The sequence below is a fragment of the Pogoniulus pusillus genome, chromosome 20 (genome assembly GCF_015220805.1).
Source record: "Pogoniulus pusillus isolate bPogPus1 chromosome 20, bPogPus1.pri, whole genome shotgun sequence".
In the NCBI taxonomy this organism is placed as follows: Eukaryota; Metazoa; Chordata; class Aves; order Piciformes; family Lybiidae; genus Pogoniulus; species Pogoniulus pusillus.
This window is the reverse complement of record NC_087283.1, coordinates 23,231,993-23,255,108: the sequence shown is the minus strand read 5'-3', so window position 1 is coordinate 23,255,108 and position 23,116 is coordinate 23,231,993. Positions and strand designations below refer to the sequence as shown.

The window sequence follows — 23,116 nt, the reverse complement described above, 5'->3', positions numbered from 1 at the left end:
CCTGGCTCATTTCTCTTGGGGGAAGGGGCACGACTGTGTGGATCTGCCGAGTGCAGCCACTCGCCAGACGCTGCCCTGGCTCCTTTGGCACTGGGTGGAGCGGGGCTGTGACAGCGCGTCAGCAGGAGAGGTTAATTGCAGTGGGACTTACGGAGCGCTTTGAGCCGCCGAAGAGCCCAAGAGCACGGAAATCAAAGCCGCTGGGTGGGAGTGTGAATATAGCCCCTCGGCAGCCGCGCCCGCGGGGAACGCCGCCACAGCCAGGCTGCAAAGCCAGCCCAGCAGGGTGCCCGCAGGGTCTGCCCCCGAGGACCATGTGCCGCCAGCATCTCTGAGCTGGCATCCCTCGCCCCGCTGCGTTCAGGTCATCTAGGGCTGAATTGCGGCTGGAGGCTGAGGAAGAAACTCCACCAGCAGTGACCAAGCAAGCTCTGCGGGGTCTGTGGCACTTACCAGTTGCGAAGGGAGGCAGGAATGACGCTCGCTATGTGGAGCACAAGGGCAGCCCGCAGGGACCACGGGTTCCCCACCAAGGACAGGGGTCGGTGCTTCCGGGCAAAGCAGTGTTCCTCCATAGCCCTATGGCCCAGCCGGGAGCCCTCGGGGCTGCCTGGTAGCAGCAGCTGGACCTGTTTGGGCCAGGTTTGGCTCTGGAAAGCGGGCGAGGAGTCCGCTTGGGCAGCGGTCACGGTTGCCAGTCCGCAGGGGCAGGAGTGTGAGGAGCAAGCAGGCCGTGGCTGTCACGGGGCCTTCCGCTCAGCCTCTGCGGCTGCCTGCGGCCCGCGGGCCTCAAGCGGCTCTCGGAGTCCGTGAGGCCGGGCAAGGCCCAGGGCACATCGGGTTGAGGCGGCCCTGTGGTGCTGAAGGAAGCTCCCAGGGCCGGCCGGAGCTCACGGAGCTCACAGTGCCGAGGGAAGTTCTTGAGCCGGTGGCACTGCGGAGATTCGGAGCCCACGGAACCTGTGGCGGCTCCTGGGACTCGCAGAGGTGAGACAGGTCGCGGGACCCACGCGGCTGGGGCGGGCGTCGGAGGGCCCGGGAAGGTCCCTGGAGGAGTGCCGAGGCGACGCTGGGGCAGCGCTGGACCCCACGCCCGTGAGCTTCCGGCGGCCCCGCCAGGGGGCGGCAGAGCGCGGGAAGGCGGAACCGGACCCCAGCTGCCGCTGCCGCCAATCGCCGGCGCTCAGGCCCCAGCCTCGCCTCCGGGTGCCCGGCGCTGGGAGATGACGTCAGGAGGCGGTACCGAGCCGCAGGCCGGAGCGGGTCGAGGTGAGTCCGAGCTCGGCTGCCGCCCGGGACCGTCCGCCTCGCTCCGCCTGGGCAGGCGGCTTCTGCCTCCTCCTCTCCTCCTCTCTCCATCCCGGGGCGCTGGTGGCTCGGCCCCACGGCGCGGCAGCCGTGCGGCCCGAGAGGCGCTGGGCGGGCCGGCGAGGGGCCCTGACCAGCTCCCGGAGCGTCCCCTCCGCCGGGCGGGACAAGAACAGCGCTTCCTAGGCCGGGAGCAGAGCTTGCCGCGGGGCGAGCTGGCAGTCCCCTATCCCCGCCTCCCGGGGAAGGAGCGGGGAAAACTGGCGCGGTTATGGAAAACGATCCGAGTTTTGGAGATCCCGGCTGGCCTGAGCGATTCTGGCCTGGGACTGGCTCCGACAGAGCTGCCTGTGGGGCTGCAATAGCCCCGGCCCCGGGTGTTCTCGCTGAAGCGCACGGAGGCTGCCCCTGGCCGCCGGTGGCCGGGAGCCCGTGGCTCAGCCGGGCAGCCGCAGGCACACCGGAGGAGTGTTAGCAAAGCTGAGGACACAGGGTCTGCGGGAGGCTGCCCTGGCCTGGCTGCCCTTCCAAGGCGGCGATGTGCGAGCGTTTGGTAGCGCAGCTCGCAGCTGCTGTCTGCAAATTCCCGTCCTGGCCTCCTGGGAAAGCAAAGTGACCCAGCTTGGAGTCGGGAGGTATTGAGTTGGTGGTGGAAGGTCTGCTAGGCCTCGGGGAGTGTCTGAAGTGCCATGGCCTTGGAGATACCCTTCAGATATTTAACAGTTCAGGCCCCAGTGTGTTGTGAGGAGGATGTGACTTTCTGGTTGTCCAAGGAGAGGAGCGGGCAGACAGTGAAGCATGAACCTCACCTTCTTTCTCAGCGCTGACAGCCACAACTGGGACAAGCTCTCGGGCAGCTTGGCACCTGCTGAGTATGTGACTTCCCTCCCCTCTGGGGCTCATGGTGCCCCATTTCTCTCCTACTTTAGAACCTTCTCCCAAGCCTTTGGTGACTGTCACAGAGGAGCGTTTCCGCCATGCTGATGTGGGATTGGCTCGTTGGCTGCTGGCTGTGGCATGCAGCCCTGGCATCCTATGCACTTACTGAGACCCTTACACAGACGAGGAGGAGCCACCAGCGTGCCAGTGGCTGCTGCCTGCTCTTGGTGGTGTCTGGGTTTATGTGCAATGTTCTGAAGCTGAGAATTTGAACCTGGGAGCTTTTCAGTGGGACAGTTTGCACAGGTGTGTCTCTCCTGTGCCATTTCTCAGCTGACTGCATGTGTTGTCAGGTGCAGCCATGCCAGGGCAGGCTCTCTGTGGGAGGCGTTCTCCAGCAGTAGCTACAGTTCTGGCGCATGGTGCTTAGTTTGAGGGAGTGCCCAGCTGCAGGATGGCTCTGAGGAAAAGGTTTTTTATGCCAGCTGGGTTTGATTTCCACTGCTTGTACTCTGCTGCTGTCACGTTTGTGCCTGGTCAGTGTGCTGGACTTTGCAGTCCTGCCAGGAAGTCTTCCCTGAAAAGACCCTTTGATGATGCCTGATTGTGGACCTGATTCTCAGCTAAAGCCTCATTTTCTTTCTAGGTTGGATGTAAAGTCAAAACTGCCAGGAGTTAGACTGTCCTGCCTCTACAGCATTTCTTGAGTCTCCATGGAATTCTGACAGAAAGCCAGACGAGGTTCCCATTGTGCTGCTCCTGCTGAGTGGTTGCTTTAGAGGTGGTGAATGAGTGAAGATCTGCTTGGTGATGGTATGGTGAAAAGTTACATTTTAAGGGTTTTCTGTAGCCTTCTGTGAAGATCAGGCACCATATTGATGGGCTCTGAGCCAAGGAGTAGGAATTTAAACTGCTGGGCTAACTGCCAGAGCTCACACAGGCACTTTCTCCATCTCCTACCAGTCAGACTGTTTCAGTCAGCACCTAAAGGCCTGCTGAAGTGCAGCCGGTTTCGTCCTGCTGGAATACAGCCTGGGGAGCAAGACCTCCCTTGGTGCCAGCCTGGAACAGCTACTGGAACTTCAAGCTCCATGTGGGAAACCAGAAGTGCTGCTTGGAACCCAAGGCTGCAGAAGAAAGCAAAGCTGAGTCAGAGTGTTAAAAGGTGCCAAAGCCCACTGTGATTTCTTGGGGTGAGGGAGTTGCTAGCTGTAAGAGAGAGGTCTGAGGCACTGGCACAGCTTCAGTGTAAAGAAAATCTGGGGCAGATTGAAGTGAACAAGTTGCTGAGGAGCTTGGAGTTTCGAAGTTAGATGCTTCTACGCTCTAAGATTACAGTGGCTGCTGTCTGAGGAAGTTGAGCAGATTAAACAGAATGAAGGAACTCTTCCCTTAGTTTGCCTTTATGGCATCATTTGGGCAGGACAAGATCTCGAGGGCCATTTTCCAGCCTCAGCTGTTCTGTGGCACTGATTCAATGCTGACCTGGCAATGTTCAGCAAACTGTGCTACATCAGTGGAGATTCTGTGTGATTGCCACAGACACCTGCCTGTGGCTGCTCTCTGCGGTGTGTGTGGCAGCAGCGCTCCACCCAGACAGGAGCCCTGTTGCACTGTTTGCCACTTCCCCACTTTGGCTCCTCTTGATCTCTCTCCTCCCATTCTTTCCCTAAGGTTCAAACGTGGGCATTGCCCCAGGCGTGGTTGCTGTTGCTGCCCTGGGAAGATGTCTTGACAGGACACTAACTCCCTTCAGTGATGGGCTGTGGGACAAGCAAAGTGCTGCCTGAGCCCCCCACAGACGTGCAGCTAGACCTGGTGAAGAAGGTGGAGCCTTTCATGGGCCACAGTGACATCTACAAGCACTTCATCAGAGATGAACCTGGGTCTGTCACCAGAGCTGGCTGTCCTTCCCCCCCGCAGTACGCTCAGCCCTGCCCTGGCAGCCCCCTGCCTGCCCAGTCCACGCAGCCTGAGCCCCGCCGGAACAAGGTGGCCAAGTACCGTGCCAAATTTGACCCCAGGGTGACGGCCAAGTACGACATCAAGGCCTTGATTGGCAGGGGCAGCTTCAGCCGCGTGGTGCGGGTGGAGCACAAGGCCACCAAGCAGCCCTACGCCATCAAGATGATCGAGACGAGGTACCGTGAGGGGCGGGAGGTGTGTGAGTCGGAGCTGAGCGTGCTGCGCCGTGTGCGCCACACCAACATCATCCAGCTTATCGAGGTCTTCGAGACCCATGACCGCGTCTACATGGTGATGGAGCTGGCCACCGGTGGGGAGCTCTTCGACCGCATCATCGCCAAGGGCTCCTTCACCGAGCGGGATGCCACGCGCGTGCTGCAGATGGTGCTAGACGGGGTCAGGTACCTGCACACTCTGGGCATCACCCATCGTGACCTGAAGCCCGAGAACCTGCTCTACTACCACCCGGGCACAGACTCCAAGATCATGATCACGGACTTTGGGCTGGCGAGTGCGCGGAAGAAGGGAGATGACTGCCTGATGAAGACCACCTGTGGGACACCAGAGTACATCGCCCCTGAGATCCTGGTCAGGAAGCCCTACACAAACTCTGTGGACATGTGGGCGCTGGGCGTCATCTCCTACATCCTGCTGAGTGGCACCATGCCCTTCGAGGATGACAACCGCACCCGCCTGTACCGCCAGATCCTGAAGGGCAAGTACAGCTACTCAGGAGAGGTGAGTCCAAGGGGAATCCTGACGAGAAGCTCTCCACTGTGAGGTCTCTGGTTACCAGGAGCTGGCAGTTGTGTGCAGGGCGGTGGCATTGTCAGGGTTAAAAACCGTTGGTGATTCTGGTGACAGTGAGGTGACCCTCAGTGGGTGTGGGGCAGGCTATGGGTGTTGTTTCTCTGGGCTTTGCTAAAGCCTTGGGCACCAAGTGCCACAGCATCCTGCTGGAGAACCTGGCTGCCCACGGCTCACAGTGGGGGAGGCTTTGCTGGCTTAAGGCTGAGGCCAGGCCCAGAAAGTGGTGGGCAATGGAGTGAAATCAAGTTGGCAGCTGCTCACCAGTGGTGTGCCCAGGGCTCAGTACTGGGCCTAGTGTTCTTTAACGTCTTCATCGGTGATCTGAGTGAGGGAGCAAGGAGTCTGTAAGTTTGCAGATAACACCAAATTGCTTTAGGATAGGAAGGCTCAGCAGAGGGACCTGACCAGGGTGAGTCCATGGGCTGAGGTCAACAGGATGTGTCTGGGCATGGTGGGAGATCCTGGGCTGCATCCAAAGCAGTCATCGGCAGGATGAGGGAGGGGATTCTGCCCCTTTGCTCTGCTCAGACGACATCTGCAGCACTGCCTCCAGTTCTGGAGCTCCCAGTGCAAGAAGGACCTGGAGCTGCTGGAGAGGGTCCAGAGGAGGCCACAAAGATGATAAGAGGCTGCTGGACAAGCTCTGCTTTGGGGACAGGCTGAGAGAACTGGGACAGGAGAAGAGAAGGCTCTAAGAAGACCTTAGAGCAGCCTTGCTGAAGGAACTCCAGGAGACCTGGAGAGGGACTTTAGACAGGAGATGGGAGGGCCGGGATGGGGGGCAATGGCTTTGAGCTGGGAGAGGGGAGATCGGGAGTGGAGATGAGGAAGAAATTCTTGGCAGTTAGGGTGGGGAAAGACTGGCACAGGTTGCCCAGAGGGGGTGTGGTTGTCCCTCCCTGGAGGTGTTGAAGACCAGGTTGGGTGAGACCTGGGCTAGTGGGAGGTGTCTCTGCCCATGGCAGGGGGTTGGCACTGGATGTTCTTTAAGGTCTCTTCCAACCTAAACCATTGTATGCCAGGAACGAGGCTGTTCAGAGGACAAAGCTGTATTGAGAGAGGAATAAAAGACAAGATGCAGGCTGACCTGAGGAGCAGCTCCATCTTCTTGGAAAACACCAAGCGAGGCCATGTCCAGCTCATTACTTGCTTTCTTAGCATCACTCTCCTCTCCTGGTGTGTGAGGGCTGCCTGAAGAGGCTCTTAGCAGAGCAGGAGAAGAGGTGTCCCTTAATAGGTTATTCAGGGAGAGCCAACATCATGGCTCTGATTATCTCTTGTGTCTCCTTCTATGCTTCCTGAGCTGCTCAGAGCCATGGGCAGCGTGAGGAGTGCAAGAAAGCTTTTGTCTTTATAACTGGATGTGCTGCTTTCCCAGCTGAGCTGTGGAGGCTGCCTTGGACACGACCTGCTGCAGGCTCGTGGTCTATGCCTTGTTCTGCTAGAGCTCACTAAAAGGAAAAGTTGGGAATATTTCAATAGAAATCTTGTGGGTTAAGCTGAGTTCTGGGGGCCTTTTAGAGCTTCAAAGTTTGAGGAATAAAGCTGGAATCCCACTCACAGTGTCCTTTGAGTGTGCAAGTGCAGAATGAGCAAGAGGCCAGCATTAGCTGCTAGGAGAGGCTCTGCTGCTGGTTCAGAGCTGTTCCTTCTGCTGAGTGCTGATGCTTTGATGTTGCTTCACACACCTGGGAGGGTTGCTGAAAGAAGAGGAAGATAATGTCTGGTCTGGTTAAATTGGGAAGCTGAGCTGGGCTCTATGGTTTGTGCTGGTTTTGATAGCCGATCTGGGCCCCTCAGTTGCCCTCGTGGTGTGCTCCTGTGAGTGAAGCAGCTCCGTGTGGTGTCCTCACTGCTGGGGAGGTTGGGCTCAGAATGGCTCTTAATCAACTTCAACCCAAAGAGCTTGTTCTGAACAGTGGTGCCAGTGGGCACACTGCTAAACACAGACTCGCTGAAGGGTTTGGCTTCAGCAGCCTGGGCTGGTGGGAGGTGTCCCTGGCTTTATGGCAGAGTTGGAACTGAATGACCTTGGAGGTCTCTTCCAACTCAAATCATTCTAGGATTTTGTGAAGGCAGGTTTTGAATCCACATTTGTGATCCTTGCTTGCCTGACCATAGCAGTCTCTGGGACCATGTTTTAGCCTTCTTGGGAGAAGAAAGAGGTTTTCAGGGAGAGCAGCTGCTCTGCTTTTGCCCTGCAAGCCACATGAGGTGGCTGAAATGTTTTCCAGCTGCCCTGCTGGGAGAGGTGTGCCTGTGTTTATTACTGTGAAGTTTTGTTTCCCCGTGTAAGCAAACCCTGTTTTTTCTAATATAAATTGCTGAGCCCTTTGCCTGGGAGAAAAAAAAAAAGGAGGAAATAAAACCCAGCTCAATTTTCTGAGGAATGTGCTTTTGCCTCCACTGGGGCTGGGAGACTGCTGTGGGTTTTGAAGTGGAGCACCCAAAGTGCTGGCGAGATGCAGTCAGGTGGCCCTGCCTTGATAAGGGCACAGTGCTCTGCTTTGAAGAGCTACAGCACTTGAGCAGGATGAAAGTGAGCCTCTGGCAGCCCTGCACAAAGCACAAATGGACCTCTCCTGGCTTCTGCTTGCCCTTCTCTTTCAGTGCTGTGGCTCCGTGGGTGTCAGCAGAGGGCATTTGCGTTGCTCCATGCCCGTCTGAGAGCTGAAGTGTTTGTCTAGATCTCTCCTGCTGCAGGAGTGGCCATCCTGGGCTCTCTGAAACATAATAAGGTTAATTAAAACTTGGAAAATCCTGCAGCAGTGACCAGGCAGCTGCAGCACCTGGCTGTACCGTGTTGGAAAACACTTAATCTGCTGGGAAAGAAAGGCCTGGGGCAGGGAGAAGCCTTGGGAACCTGGGTGTCCACTGGAGAATGGACTCCCCTTTGCTTTGCCTGCCTCCTGAGGCTTCTAGGGAGCTTGTTTGCTCTGATGGAGTTGCTGTGTCACAAGGAGGGGACTAGCAAGATAGGGGTGGGCTCCGTTGCTGCATCTCTGGGCCCTGGTAAAAGCCTGGTGGTGGTAGAATGGCCTTCTGGCAGAATTAGAGACACAGGGTCAAAGGCACATTGGCAGGGTAGGAGAAGAATATGAAGCTGCCTCTGTCTAGAACGTGGCAGGGTTTGAAGTTTGAGATTACTTTGACTTCTACACAGACACTGGCACAGGTTGCCCAGGGAGGCTGTGGCTGCTCCCTCCCTGGAGGTGTTCAAGGCCAGGTTGGATGAGGCCTCAAGTGACCTGTTCTAGTGGGAAGTGTCATTGCCTATGGCAAGGGCTTGGGACTGGATGATCCTTGAGTTCCCTTCCACCCTAAACCATTCTGTGATTCTAAGACATTGTTCCTTTGCTTTCCAACTACAGCAGCTGTTTTCTCCTTGTTGGAGATCACCACCATAGGGCAAATCCCTGGTTGAAGGTCAGTTGCTCAGGTTTTGGGTAGGGTGCAAACACTGGCATGGTTCTCTGGTGGCTATGACAGATGTGGGAGCAAAGCTGTGCAAAGAAAGGCTGTGACCAGACACCTCAGTGCAGACCCTTTGGAGGTAGCTGGGCCTGAGAGACTTGGACCAATCTGTTGGCACAGAATTCCTCTGCCCGCAGGGTGGGACTGTGCAGCTGAGTGTGCTCCTGCCCTGTGATGAGACAAAGGAGCTGTTACTCATCAAGTTCAGTGAGAACAAGAGCAGAGTCCTGCAGCCGGGCAGGAGCAGCCCCAGGCAGCAGCACAGCCCAGGCTTGTCCTGCTGGGAAGCAGCTCCAGGGAGAGGCCTTGGAGTGCTGCTGGGCAGCAAGGTCTGCATGGGGCAGGAAAGTGCCCTGCTGGGCAAGAGGGACAATGGCATCAGGCAGAGTGTGGCCAGCAGTGGGGAGGTTCTGCTGCCTCTCTGCCCTGCCCCGCTGAGGCCACACCTGCCCTGCTGTGTCCAGATCTGGGCTGCCCAGGTCCAGAGAAGGGCAACAAAGTTGGTACCAACTATGTGAAGTCCCTCAAGTCAAAGTGCCAGGTCCTGCACCTGGGTTGGGCCAACCCCAGGCACAAATCCAGGCTGGGTTTTGGTGGCCAAGCTCAGTCCTGAGCTGTGAGATCACTTCCAGAAGCCATTCAGATGTCCTTGTCACACAGAAGGTCCTGTCCAGTCCAGAGCCAGGGATAAGGGAGACAGGGACCTGCTGGAAAGAGTGCAGGGGAGGTGTGAGGATGCTGAAGGGCCTGGAGCATCTCTGCTGTGGAGGAAGGCTGAGAGCCCTGGGGCTGGGTAGTGTGGAGAGGAGAAGGCTGAGAGGGGACCTGAGCAGTGTCTGTAAATACCTGAGGGGTGGGTGCCAGGGTGAAGGTGCCAGACTCTTTGGCAGGACAAGGACCAAGAGGAATGAGCTGGGACCCAGGAGGCTGCAGCTGAGCGTGAGGAGAAAGTTGTTTGGTGTGAGGGTGCTGGAGGCCTGGAGCAGGCTGCCCAGAGAGGCTGTGGAGTCTCCTGCTCTGCAGAGCTTCCAAACCCTGCCGGATGTGGTCCTGTGTGCCCTGCCCTGGGTGCCCCTGCTCTGGCAGGGGCTTGGACTCCGTCTCCAGAGGTCCCTTCTGATCCCTACCCTTCTGTGATTGTGTGTTCAGAACATGGGACAGAGACTCGCAGAGTGGTTTGGTGGGAAGGGACCTTGCAAGCTCATCTAGCCCAGCCCTGCCGCACTCAGCAGGGACAGCTGCAGCCAGAGCAGGCTGCCAACGGCCACAGCCAACCTCACCTGCAGTGGTGCCAGCCAGGGGGCAGCTCCTACCTCTCAGGGCAGCCTGGGCCAGGCTCTCCCCACCCTCAGTGCCAAACCTCCCTCCCTTCTCTGCACTCTAGGCATGAGGTCACAGAGCAGATGTTCATCACCTGCCGTCGAGCAGCCAGGTGGTGAAGCAAGAAACTGGATGCCATCTGAGCCACCTGCCAGCCTCAGGTGGTGCTGAGGCTGTGCCTCACTGGCTGTGCCAAGCCAGAGCCCAAGGGTTTTACTTCAGACAGCTGCTGCAGCTGAAAAGAGATTTCACCTATTATGGGGGAGTTTCTTCTGGTTCTAGCTAAAAAGATGCTTCCTAAAGGTAGAGTTTTCCTTGGTAGCCTCTTTACCTAATCCTTGAAATCCCTAAATCTGCCAAGATTGAGACTGAGGCTCTCAGGCTGGCCTGGCTATGGGAATTGAGTTGGCTATTAGGAGCTGGCAGAGGTGGCTCAAGCTAACAGTGGTCTGAGGCCTAAAGCTCACACTCCCGACAAGGGAGCCTGGAGATACCTCCAGGAGCATACCTCCAGATTCGTTCCTTTGGGGCCTTAGCTTCAGGGCTGATTGCTCTGCTTCCCCTCATTCCCAGCACCCTGCTGAGTGCCAAGAGAGAATGCCAGGCATGTGGCATGTGTTCCCACCTGTTCCCTCTGTGGATGCTCTTTTGGATCTCTCTGCAGATTTGCTTTCTCTAGTGCAGCAGATTAGCGCTGGCTGGAGAGGCAGTGCCAGGCTGGCCAGCTGGGCGCAGGCAGAGCCGCTGTCAAGAGAGCCCTGCTGTTAGCCTGGTGTGGCCCTGCCTGCTGCAGCTCAGCAGCTTCCAGCAGCACCAAGCACCCTGCCCAGCAGCTGTGGCCAGCATTCCAGGGTTGCTGAGTGAGGAGCTGAAGAGTTTGATTTTTGTGCCTAATAAGAGTGGAGCTGTCTGAGAAGGAAGGGATTTGCATCTTTCCTGCCTTTGTCTGTGCCTGGGGAATCATTTCCAAGGGCTCCGTTCAGCCTGGTGGTGTTGAGAGTGACTGTGCAGCTCAGACACAAGGACTTCTCTGGGCTGACTCAAGAGGCTTCCTATGCTGATGCTGACAGGAATGCCTGAGTTAGAGTGTTCAGCTCACTCCACTTTGTCCTTCACTTTCTCATTCATTAGCTTTTTCCTTTAGAAACTTCAGAAATTGTTGTGGTATCCTTAAGCTCAAGCCTTAGCTCAAGAGGCCGATGCTGTGAAACGAAGGAAAAGTAGCCTGGCTTTTGGATGAGAATGAACAATGAGTGTATGGCATAGTCACCTTCCATCAGCCATCAGCGAGGGGCCTGGACACTCTACATGGGTGCACCAAGGCCAACGGAATGAGATTCAACAAGGCCAAGGGCTGGGTCCTGAACTTGGGTCACAACAACCCCAGGAAGGCTCCAGGCCTGGAGCAGAGTGGCTGGAAAGTGCCAGCAGAATGGCAGACCTGGGGGTACCGGGTGGCAGCAGCTGAAGAGGAGCCAGGGGGTGCCCAGGTGGGCAAGAAGGGCAGCAGCAGCCTGGGCTGGATCAGCAGTGGTGTGGGCAGCTGGAGCAGGGCAGGGATTGTGCCTCAACGATGCACTGGTGAGGCTGCACCTCAAGTCTTGGAGGTCAGCTTTTGGCCTCTCACTCACAAAAGGATATTGAGGTGCAGGAGGAGATCCAGAGAAGGGCAACAAAAGTGGGGAAGGGTCTGGAGCAGAGGGCTGGGGAGGAGCAGCTGAGGGAGCTGGGGGTGGTTAGTGTGGAGAAGAGGAGGCTGAGGGAGACCTCATTGCTCTGCAGCTCCCTGAGAGGAGGCTGCAGCCAGCTGGGGCTGGGCTCTGCTCACATGCAAGTGACAGGATGAGAGGAAAAGGCCTCAAGTTGTGCCCCAGGGGAGGATTAGGTTGTATATTAGGAACCATTTCTTCACTGAAGGAGTGGGTCCTGGTCTGGGCTGCCCAGAGCAGTGGTGGAGTCTCCACGCCTGGAGGGGTTTTAAACCGTGGGGATGTGGTGCTGAAGGCCCTTGGTTAACAGCACTCAGCACCGTGGGGCTGATATTCTGGAGCACCTCCAGGCACGGAGACTCCCTGGGCAGCCTCTGTCAAGCTCTGACCACTCTTGCAGCAAAGACGTTTTTCCCTCTCTCCAACCTAAGCCTCCCCTGGCACAATTCCAGGCCAATTCCACTCCTTCTATCCCCTGAGCCCAGGGGCCACAGCTCAGCCCCAGCTGGCTGCAGCCTTTCAGGGAGCTGCAGAGAGCAATGAGGTCTCCCTCAGCCTCCTCTTCTCCACACTAACCACTCCCAGCTCCCTCAGCTGCTCCTCCCCAGCCCTCTGCTCCAGACTCTTCCCCACCTTTGTTGCACTTCTCCAGACACTGCAGCCCCTCAGTGTCTTTCCTGTAGCAAAGGACCCAAAAAGAGAGGCAAGGTTTGTGGTGTTCCTCACCAGGAGGCTGGAAGCCTTCTCATCTCCCTGGCTTGGGGCAAGCAGTGTTGCCTCATGCCCTTTGCATCAGCTGGTGTCTTCTGTGTCAGTGGGCAAGGAGTGCTGACAGAGAGGTTTGGGCACTGGGAAAAGCTCTGCTGCTCCGCTTCCTGCTTTGTCCTGGTCTGCCCTTCGTGCTGAGCAGAGGTTCACTAACTGGAAGCTGGTAGAGGATGTTCTGCAGGTGCCCTGGGAGCAGCAGCAAGCAGGCAGCTTTTGCCCTACAGCTCTTCTCAGTCTGCCAGGGCAAGCAGGGCATGGGCACCAACTCTTGTTTCCCTAAAGCAGCCTTTTGTGGCAGATGGGCAGAGCAGGGGAGGCAGTGACCCTGCTTGTCTAGGCACTGCCAGAGCTCTGCTGCTGTCTGGGGGCTCCTGTCCAGCCCAGCTGAGGGGAGGTGTCCTCAGCATCTCTGCAGCTGACCCGGGACCGGGAGGGCTTTGCCTCCCCGGGGCAGCTTTTGCCTGTTTGCAAACTGCTATGGCAACAGCTCCTGCAGGCCAGGCAGCCAAGGGAACAGGGCAGCCTTCCGGGCACCGGGCTCAGGACTCAGCAGGGGTTCCGGTGGCCTCCTGCCAAGCCTCTCTGCTCGTCCTGCAGTGCCTCTGAGGTCCCGTGCCCAGAGCGCCAGAGCCAGGCTGGGAGGCTGCAGCAGCACTCCACAGGCAGCCCTTCTGCCTGCCCACACAGCTTTGTCTCCTCATCAGTAGCTTGTGTCTCACAGGCAGATCCCTCTCTGAGGAGCCAGCCCCTCCTAACCTGTTCTGCACCTATCTTTGGGCACTGACTTACTCTTGTCCACAGAACCTAATTGCACCTACTATGGAACTGCTCCAGTTTGCATCAGGAACTCGATGCAGCCCTCCCAGCCCCATGCATCCATAGCTCAGATGTGCCTTTCCTACCCAAAGCAGAGTTCTGAGGGAGGGAAAGAGGAACATCGTTAGACTGGCCCACACTGGCCTAGCTTGGGAACCACCGAGGGAGCTAGTGCTGGGCTGCCAGGGAGTGCTGCGGTGGAACAAGGAACATTTCACCTCTGACACAGGTGCCAGGTGAGGCTGCACCTCAAACCCTGCATTCAGTTTTGGGCCTCTCACTCCCAAGAAGAATATTGAGGGGCTGGAGCAGGTTGAGAGAAGGGCAACAAAGGTGGGGAAAGGTCTGGAGAAGAGGGCTGGGGAGGAGAAGCTGAAGGAGCTGGGGATGGTTAGTGTGGAGAAGAGAAGGCTGAGGGAGACCTCATTGCTCTCTGCAGCTCCCTGAGAGGAGGCTGCAGCCAGCTGGGGCTGGGCTCTGCTCCCTGGGCTCAGGTGACAGAAGAGAGGAACTCGCCTGGAATGGTGCCAAGGGAGGCTTAGGTTGGAGTGGATTAAAAATTACCTTGCTTCAAGAGTGGTCAGGGATTGACACAGGCTGCCCAGGGAGGTGGTGGAGTCTCCGTGCCTGGTGGTGTTCCAGAGCTGTGTGGCCATGGCACTTGGGGCCATGGTTTGGTGCCCATGGTGGGGCTGGGTTGCTGCTGGCCTGGATGCTCTCAGAGAGCTTTGCCAGCCATTCTGTGATTGGATTCAGATGAGAAATGGAAGATTGACTCTGAGGGAGGAGGAAAGCCTGGGCACTGCTGGTGTGTGCCACACAGCTTCACGTCTCTGTACTGCCTTTGGTGCTTGGCCTGGAGGAGGTTAAAAGAGCTTCTGTGGTGTCCCAAGCAGCAGAGGAGAGCTAGTGCCAGCTGGGGAGCAGGGCAGGCTGGCTGAGAGTCTGTGCTGGGCTTCGGATTTCCCTTCACTTCTTCATCCTCTTAGCAGCAGGCAAGGCTGGGGCACTGGCAGCCTGGTGCCTGAAGCAGGGGCTGGAGGTGCAAGGTTCAAGCTCCTCCCCACTTCTTCCGTGGTGTGATAAGGAATATTCTTCCTCCCGGAGAAGAGTCTCCCTCCCTGGTAGGAGCCACCATTCCTTAGTTCAGCTCTTGGCTCTTAGTAGGTGTGTGGAAATGTGTGGTGAGCTTCAGCTGCAGTCCTTAGCCAGTGCCCCTCTGCAGATGGGCAGTGAGACAACATCACTCAGCTCAAACTGAAGCATTCCTTTTGGAAGCTCTCAGAATGCCCAGAGGTTGTGAGCAGGTGGGAAAGCTATTTCCCAGTTTGGGTGCTGCAGATACTCTTGGGAACTGGTGCTGCATCCAGAGGGACCTGGATAGGCTGTGGGCCTGTGCTGACCTCATGAAGTTCAACAAAGCCAAGGGCAAGGCCCTGCATCTGGGGCAGGGCAGTGCAAGCACAAATGTAGGCTGGGCAGAGAATGGCTGGAGAGCGGTGCTGGGGAGAAGACCTTGGGAGGGTCAGGGTGTGCCCAAGTGCCCAGCAGGCAGCACTGGTGGTGGCAGCTGCTGGAGCCTTGCTGTGGGACTCGCAGTTCGCACAGGGCTGGCTGCTGCCACTCCAGTGCTGCCGTATGGAAGTTCACAGCACCAGCTAGCTGCACAGGCTTACAACGCTCTGGATTACTGAAGGGCTGTTGTGTTTTCCTCTGTCATCCCTCTTTTATTCCTCTTCCTCCTCCCTGCACCAACAAATGAATGCCAAGTGCTGGGGAGGGTCCTGCACAGGCTTGAGCCCATGGCAGCTTTTCCCCAGTACCGCTTTGGTTCCAGCTCTGCTTTGCTGCTTCCTTTTGATCACCTCTTTGAACTGCTTATGGGCTGAGGGATGACTGGGACTGGGTGAGCCTCATTACTGGAGCTTCAGCAAAGGTCTGGGCCCACAAGCATCTTCATTATCTTCACCATCTCATGGTGGCTGTCCCCAGCCTGCCCCTCTAGAGCTGACACTTCCTGTTTTCTACAGTCAAGTTGCAGCCTGTGCCAGTCTCTGCTCACCCTCACTGCCAACAATTTCTTCCTCATCTCTAGTCTCACTCTCCACTCTCCCAGCTCAAAGCCATTGTCCCTCATCCTGGCACTGCTAGCCCGTGTCCAAAGTCCCTCCTCAGCTCTCCTGGATCCCTTTCAGGTACTGGAAGGCTGCTCTAAGATCTTCCTGGAGCCTTCCCCAGGCTCAGCAGCCCCACGTCTCCGCAGGAGAATAAGGTGTTGGTAGCTCCCTGCACTAACAGCACTTCAGTAGCTGCTGTGCTGCTCTAACAAGTAGTGGTGGCAGTGGAGCTTCAGCAGAGAGGGTCCAGCTCCAGCCTGAGCAGAGAAGGTGCAGTCACCGAGCCTGAGCAGCTTCTCGTGCGTTACCTCCTCCAGACACAGGAGTGGGATAAAACACAGCCCTCCTGAGAGCTCCTCAGGCATGGTGAAGGAGGCTGCTTCCCCTAGGCTCTGTTGGCTGGCAGCCTGCCCCATGTGCTGTGCAGCTCAGCTCAGGAAATGGCTCTGCAGCAGGTGCTGGTGAGCCGCGGGAGCGGCGCTGCCATTCTGGAGGGGCTGGGGCTGCACAGCTGCTTGCAGCAAGGCCATGGAACAGGCTGCGGTGGTGGATTCATGCTTGACTCAAGTGCTGCCAATTTTGGACGCTGTGCCAGCTGCCCACTGGGGCCAGTGAGGCTGCAGCCGTGCAGGGACCCATGCCAAGGGACAGCAGCTGGGAACCCCAGCAGTGGAAGAAGAGAATCACAGCATGTTTCAGGTTGGAAAAGCTCTCTGAGATCATCCAGTCCAGCTGACAGCCCAACAGCACCAGGGCCACAAAGCCATGGCCCCAAGTGTGGACATGAGTCTGCATGGTTCTGAAATCCCTCCAGGCATGAGCACTCCATCACCAACCTGGGCAGCCTCTGCCAAGCCCTGACCACTCCTGCAGCAAATAAATTTTTCCTCATCTCCAACCTAAGCCTCCCCTGGCACAATTCCAGGCCACTTCCTCTCCTTCTGTCCCCTGAGACTCCTTCAAGCCTCCCTTGGTGCAACCTGGGAGAAGAGTTCCTCTCCTACCACCTGAGTCCAGGGAGCAGAGCCCAACCCCAGCTGTCTGCAGCCTCCTCTCAGGGAGCTGCAGAGAGCAATGAGCTCTCCCTCAACCTGCTCTTCTCCACACCACCCAGCCCCAGCTCCCTCTGCTGCTCCTCCCCAGCCCTCTGCTCCAGACCCTTCCCCACAAAGATGATCAGGGGACTGAAGGAGCTCTGCTCGAAGGCCAGACTGAGAGAGCTGAGGCTGTTCAGCCTGCAGAAGAGAGGCTTTGGGGAGACCTTCTTGTGACCTTCCATACATAACAGGGGCTTGGAAGAAAGCTGGGGAGGGACTCTGCTGGGAGGAAAGTTGAAGGCTTTGCACCTGTTCAGCTTAATGAAAGCTGCAGAAGACTCAGCTCCCAAGAGAAGCCCATTGAATCGCTCCAATTACTCTGCTGCCACCACCAGCAGTGAACGTGGAGAACCTGCAATTAGCTTCCCCTTCTGGTCAGCAGACACAAATGAGTTTATTGATCTGTTTGTGTAGCCTCAGCTGTCCCTTGCTGTGCCATACGCTTCTTGGGGCTTGTTTCACTGAAGTGTTTTCTTAAAGCAGAGGTGAGGCCACCTCCTGCTGAGGCTGAGTGCAAGGAACGGAGCAGTTTTCAAGCCCAGCCCCTGCAGAAATGTATACCCTCTTCACAGACCCTGCAGCAGTGGCATCATTGAGAGTTTTGACTTAGCAAACCTGCAGGAGCCCTTCTGATCATAGAATCACAACACCATGGAGCTGTGAGGTTGGAAGAGGCCTCGGCGCTCACAGTCCCACCACTGCTGCTCAGCCACTGCACCACTTCCCTCAGCACCACACCCAGGCAGCTTTTAAACCCCTCCAGGCATGGGGACTCCATCACCTTCCAGGGCAGCCTGTGCCCGGGCCCAAGAACCATTGCTGAGAGGACATTTTTCCTGATGTCCAACCTGAACCTCCCCTGGCACAGCCTGAGGCTGTTTTGTCTTGTCCTGGCACTTACTGCATGTCAGGAGAGCCCAACCCCAGCTGGCTGTAGCCTCCTCTCAGGGAGCTGCAGAGAGCAATGAGCTCTCCCTCAGCCTCTTCTCCACACTAACCACCCCCAGCTCCCTCAGCTGCTCTCCAGACCCTTCTTTATGTAAGTGCCTGGATGTGGATGTTCAGACCAGCTGATGGTTGCTCCCAGCTGGGCAGAGTTGCTGTGCTAGGGCTGACCAGGACCAACATCCTCCAGATTTCCATGCGGGAGTGAGACCAAGTCCTGTGACAGAAAGACCTCCATGGGCTTAGTTCCAGGGTTGATGCAGAGGTCAGAGCTTGCTCGAAGAGGAAGGGTCAGGAAAGTGCCAGGGCTCTGCAGTCAGGGTCTGTCCTCTGTGAGAAGATGATGCCAGCAGTGATGACTTCATTAGGTGCAGAGGAGGGTGCCTGAGGGGGCTGCAGTGGGCCTGAGGGGGCCACAGGGAAGTGTGCTTGCAGTTCTGGTAGCAGCTGTGTGGTTTGGGAAGGTGATGTTAGGAGGTGAGAGGCCTCGGGGTCAGCAGCTGGAGGGGGCTGTAGGTCTGGGTTGGGTGGCTGTGGTGCCACAGCTGTGATGTGGCTGGTTGGGTGGCTGTGGTGGCATGGGGGCATGATTCCTGGGGAGATGAAGCCAGACAAGGGAGTGAAGGGACCTGGAAGCTCAGAATGTCCATCTGTGTGTGTCTGTTAGGCAGAGGGCTGAACCCACAGGATGGTTTAGTGTTCAGAGGAACAAAGGAGTCTGGTGGCAGAGTAAGCACACTTGGATGTGCAGGTGTCTGCGGACTTGAGGCACTGGGGAGACTGGGACCGAGGCTCAGCTACTGGGCAGGCTGTGCCCGAGCCCAGCTGCTGGGGGGATGCAGATGCACCAGTACTGCCTCTCTCCCTCTGTGAAGGTTGGTGCCTGCTTCTCCTGGGGCAGGAGTGGTGTCTTCTTCTCGGGCAGATGCTGTTGGCTCGGGAGCAATAAGGATGGAGAGGAAGGAGGCAGCAGCTGCCCCGAAGCACCTCTTGGGGACGGGAGGAAAGAAGGGATCAGCAGAGCTCTGCGGGGCCCTTTCCCTCTAATGGCCTCTTTTGCGTTTCAGCCCTGGCCCAGCGTGTCCAACCTGGCCAAGGACTTCATCGACCGGCTGCTGACGGTGGAGCCCGGGGACAGGATGACTGCGCTGCAGGCGCTGAAGCACCCCTGGGTGGTCAGCATGGCAGCCTCCTCCTCCATGAAGAACCTGCACCGCTCCATCTCGCAGAACCTGCTGAAGAGAGCCTCCTCCCGCTGCCAGAGCACCAAGTCGGCGCAGTCCACCCGCTCCAGCCGCTCCACCCGCTCCAATAAGTCGCGGCGGGTGCGGGAGCGGGAGCTGCGGGAGCTGAACCTGCGCTACCAGCAGCACTACACCGGCTGAGCCCTGCGCCGCCCGCGCTCCGCTCCCTGCCGTGCGGCTCCGCGGCCCTGCGCGCACCCTGCCGGGCGCTGCCTTGCCCCTGCGCACAGGATGCCAGCCTGGGCAGGCTGGAGACCTGGGCAGAGGGCAACCTCGTGAAGGTCAAGCAGGGCATGTGCGGAGTCCTGCGCCTGGGCAGGAGCAACCCCCTGCAGCAGAGGGTGACCTGCTGGAGAGCAGCTCCACAGAGAAGGACCTGGGAGTGCTGGGGGACAAGGTCACCATGAGCCAGCAATGTGATTTCGGGGCCAAGAAGGCCAATGAGGTCCTGGGGTGCATGCAGAAGACTCAGCAGGTCAAGGGAGGTTCTTCTCCCATCTATTCTGCCCTGGTGAGGCCACACCTGGATTCCTGGGTCCAGTTCTGGGCTTGCCATTCAGGAGAGACAGAGAACTGCTGGAGAGAGTCCAGAGGAAGCCACAAAGCTGCTGAGAGGCCTGGAGCAACTCCATGAGGAGCAAAGGCTGAGAGCCCTTTGGCTGGGAGCCTGCGGAAGAGCAGCCTCAGAAGGCCTCTGAGCAGTGTTCAGCAAGAGCTAAAGGACCTGTGGGGTGCAAGAGGCTGGGGCCAGACTCTTGGCAGTGGTACCCAGGGGCAGGACAAGGGCCAGGGGGCACAAACTGGCACCCAGGAGGTTCCATCTGAGCAGCAGGAGAAAGTTCCTTGGTGTGAGGGTGCTGGAGGCCTGGAGCAGGCTGCCCAGAGAGGCTGTGGAGTCTCCTCTACTGAGCTTCCATTCCCCTCAGGGCACTGTGTTCCTGGGCAAGCTGCTGTGGGTGCCCTGTTGGAGCAGGGGCTTGGAGTGGCTGATCCCCAGAGGTCCCAGCCTCTGCTATTTGGTGATTCTGTGAATCTCATGGTGTCCTTCCCACCCTGTGAGCTGTGCCATGGGGTCTCTTGCAGGAACCAGGATGAGAGCCTCCAGTAAAACAGAAATGATGGAACCATGTGGGGAGAGGAGCTGGTTCTGTAGCCCAGGAGATTGCTTGCCCATGGTTATTCTTCCCAGAGTGTGCAGCTTCTCTCCCTTGCATGTGAGGAGGAAGCCCCTGCCTGTGCCTGCAGGCACGGACCTGTGTACGCAGCCATGGGTGGGAGTGGGGCTGGCTGGAGGAGTCACAGGCCCCAGCCCCAGGCTGGGTTAGTCAGGAACTGCTGAAGCTGGGGTGAGGCAGCTGCAGGCAGGAGCAGGGTAGCTGTGACTCAACGGTGTGCTGCCCACCAGCTCCTGGCCCAGGCGATGCCAGGCAGCAGTTTGGGTGAGGGCTGACAGGCTGACAGGTGTCCCCTCAGGGCCTGTCACCCACCCGTTGATGTCAGGGCTTTACTGGAGCAGGAGGAGGGCTGCCCTGCAGCCTGGGTGTCACAAGGCTGAAGTGCTGTGTTTCTGGGGCTTTAGTCTGGTGCCTTGGACCCAGGGAGAGTAGGTGGGGGGCTCCTGAAAGAGGGCTGGAAGAGGGTCATGGTCCTACAGGAACTTGGTGTGCTGAGAGATGTCTCTGGACAGCAGGTTTTTGGGAGGTTCCTTGCTACCCCCCTTAAATTACTCTTCCCCTATTGGCAGCAAGCCCAATTCCTGATGTGCAGGGTTTGTTCTTGCTGTGCCCTGGCCCTGGCCCTATCATGCCCGCACCCACCCTTCAGAGTGGCCTTTGGCCATGACAATTCACCAAACCCTCTGTGATTCCACCTGTTGCTCCCTGGCTGAAGATTTTCTTCCCTGCTTGTGTGCCTGTTGTGCTCCAGTGTAGGCCCTCCTGCCCTGGGACAGAGAAGTGCTGGTGGGAGCTGTTGGGATGGCCACAAATGACTCCAGAGCATCAGGGTAGGGGAGGTCCACTCCTGGAGAGTCAGCAGAGATAATGCCCTGGAGATGATGCTTGGACACCTGAGAGCTGCTAGGTGTGCCAGAGATGCCTTTCAGGATGTCACATGGCAGGGGGGTGATGTGGGGCCTCTTCTGAAAGAGCTCCTTGGGGAGGTGGGTGCTGCAGAGCTGAGCTCTCTGCAAGCCTGATGAGATGGAGGAGATTGAGTCTTCCATCAGTGAGTTTGCAGGTGACACCAAGCTGGGAGCAAGTGTGGATGTGTTAGAGGGCAGCAGGGCTCTGCAGAGGGACCTGGACAGGCTGGACAGGTGGGCACAGTCCAGTGCCATAAGTTTTAACAGGCCCAAGTGCCAGGTTCTGCACTTTGGCCACAATAACCCCATGCAGTGCTACAGGCTGGGGACAGAGTGGCTGAGAGCAGCCAGGCAGAGAGGCACCTGGGGATGCTGGTTGGCAGCTGAACGTGAGCCAGCAGTGTGCCCAGCTGGCCAAGAAGGCCAATGGCATCCTGGCCTGGATCAGGAATGGTGTGGCCAGCAGGACCAGGGCAGTCCTTCTGCCCCTGTGCTCAGCACTGCTCAGGCCAGACCTTCAGTGCTGTGTCCAATTCTGGGCTCCTCAATTGCAGAGAGCTGCTGAGGTGCTGGAAGTTGCCCAGAGAAGGGCAGCAAGGCTGTGGAGGGGCCCGAAACACAGCCCTGTGAGGAGAGGCTGAGGGATCTGGGGGTGTGCAGCCTGCAGCAGAGGAGGCTCAGGGCAGAGCTCATTGCTGTCTGCAGCTGCCTGCAGGGAGGCTGTAGCCAGGTGGGGTTGGGGTTGGGCTCTGCTGCCAGGCAGGCAGCAGCAGAACAAGGGGACACAGCCTCAAGCTGTGCCAGGGCAGGTTCAGGCTGGGTGTTAGGAGGAAGTTCTTCCCAGCAAGAGTGATTGGCATTGGGATGGGCTGCCCCCGGGAGATGGTGGAGTCCCCATCCCTGGAGGTGTTGAAGAGGAGGCTGCATGAGGCACTCGGTGGCAGGGGTTGGTTAGTTAGAAGGGTTGGGTGATAGGTTGGGCTCGATGAGCTCAAAGCTCTTTTCCAGCCTGGTTCATTCTGTGGTCTGTGATACCTTCTCACCTAGTCAGAGCAGCAGAGCAGGGCAGCAGTCCGAGGGTGGTTGGGCCTCTAGTGGAGGCAGTGGAGGAAAGTGCTGCTTTGGAAGCTCTCCATACACAGCTGTATGGTTTGCTGTGCCGTTGGGAGGTGCTCGCTTAGTTCTAGGCTGGAGGTGCAGGCTGTGCAAGCTCAGGACGATGAGCGTGGCCTTCCCACCTGGCACTGCCCTCGGTGCTGCTGGCCTGGAGTCTCAGCAAGTTTTGCAGTGGTGGCTACACCTGCAGGCAGCTGTGACTCAGCTGGCAGTGCCTCTTGGGCAGCCAGCAGCAAGGCAGCACAGCCTTGCGGGGAGCACCCTGAACCCAGGCTGCACTAAGGCTGCACTATGAGCACAGCCTGAGTGTGGCAAGGGTGTGCTGGGGGAGACCTGAGGACAGGCAGTGCCAGGAGTAGGGGGGAGCTCCAAATCCTTTGGCTTTGCAGGTTGTGAGAACTGCCCACACCGTGTCACTTGCAGCCCTTATTGCAGCAGCAGGAGTAGATTCCATGGGATTGCCACAAGCTAGGGGTTCAGCTCCCTGGACTGGAGGGGGAAAAAAGTGTCCTCAGCTGCTTCTCCCTTCTCAGATGGCTTTCCCTGTCTTGTTGCCATGAGCTAGAGGTGAGTCCTGACAGGACAGCGTCTTGGCATATTTGGCTCCGTAGACCATGCAGTGCCGACAGCTCTCCAAAAGCAGCAGCTAAGACAAGCATCAGCTGGAGAATTGTTCTTGCCCTGGTCTTCAGTGTGGTCTCCAGAATGCCTGTTTTATGGATAAACACCTGAGGAGGACCATAAAGTAGCCATCAGGGATGAGTGAGATCAGTGCCTGGGGGTGATGCTCCAACATAAAGGCTCTTAGCAGTGGCAGCTCTAACCCAGAAGCCCTGTGGAGAGCATCCTGCCAGCTCCTAACTTAGAACCATAGAATCACAGAATTAGTCAGAGTTGGAAGGGAGCACAAGGAGGAGCCAGTTCCAACCCCCCTGCCATGGGCAGGGACACCTTACCCTAGGTCAGGCTGCCCACAGCCTCAGCCAGCCTGGCCTTAAACACCTCCAGCCATGGGGTCTCAACCACCTCCCTGGGCAACCCCTGCCAGCCTCTCACCACTCTCCTGCTCAACAACTTCCTCCTCCCCTCCAGCCTCACTCTCCCCACCTCCAGCTTTGCTCCATTCCCCCCACTCCTGCCACTCCCTCACAGCCTCAAAAGTCCCTCCCCAGCTTTTTTGTATCTCCCTTCAGATCCTGGCAGGCCACAAGAAGGTCACCTGGGAGTCTCCTTTGCTCAGCCCCAACTCTTTCAGTCTGTGCTCACTGCAGAGGTGCTCCGGACCTCAGCATCCTCCTGGCCCTGCTCTGGACACGCTCCAGCATCTCCACATTCTTCTTGTAATAGACACTCCAGAACTGCATGCAGTACTCCAGGTGGGGTTTCAGCAGTGCAGGGTACAGGGGTCGAATCACCTCCCTCGACCTGCTGATTTGTGTCTTTCCCTTCCCCCATCCAAACCTCC

At 57.7% G+C, this 23,116-nt stretch overlaps 1 protein-coding gene across 2 annotated transcripts; it reads left to right on the top strand.

Annotated features, from left to right (window-relative positions):
* Positions 1-1,217: 1,217 nt before the first annotated feature.
* On the top strand, positions 1,218-19,579 carry PSKH1 (protein serine kinase H1). 2 transcript variants are annotated; one of them, XM_064160691.1, is made up of 4 exons: positions 1,218-1,269; positions 2,834-3,000; positions 3,862-4,890; positions 18,276-19,579. In XM_064160691.1, exons 3-4 carry the CDS (start codon positions 3,946-3,948, stop codon positions 18,591-18,593), a joined length of 1,263 nt encoding a protein of 420 aa, XP_064016761.1. In that variant the 5' UTR covers positions 1,218-1,269; positions 2,834-3,000; positions 3,862-3,945; the 3' UTR covers positions 18,594-19,579. The 2 variants fall into 2 exon arrangements, with proteins under 2 accessions (XP_064016761.1, XP_064016762.1); XM_064160692.1 differs by lacking the exons at positions 1,218-1,269; positions 2,834-3,000 and adding an exon at positions 3,012-3,352.
* Positions 19,580-23,116: the final 3,537 nt, after the last annotated feature.

Excerpts from the sequence above, each read along its gene's own strand:
- PSKH1 (XM_064160691.1), top strand. The coding sequence starts at position 3,946 with ATGGGCTGTGGGACAAGCAAAGTGCTGCCTGAGCCCCCCACAGACGTG. Across the intron at positions 4,891-18,275 it reads AGTACAGCTACTCAGGAGAG|CCCTGGCCCAGCGTGTCCAA; the intron begins GTGAGTCCAAGG and ends TTTGCGTTTCAG.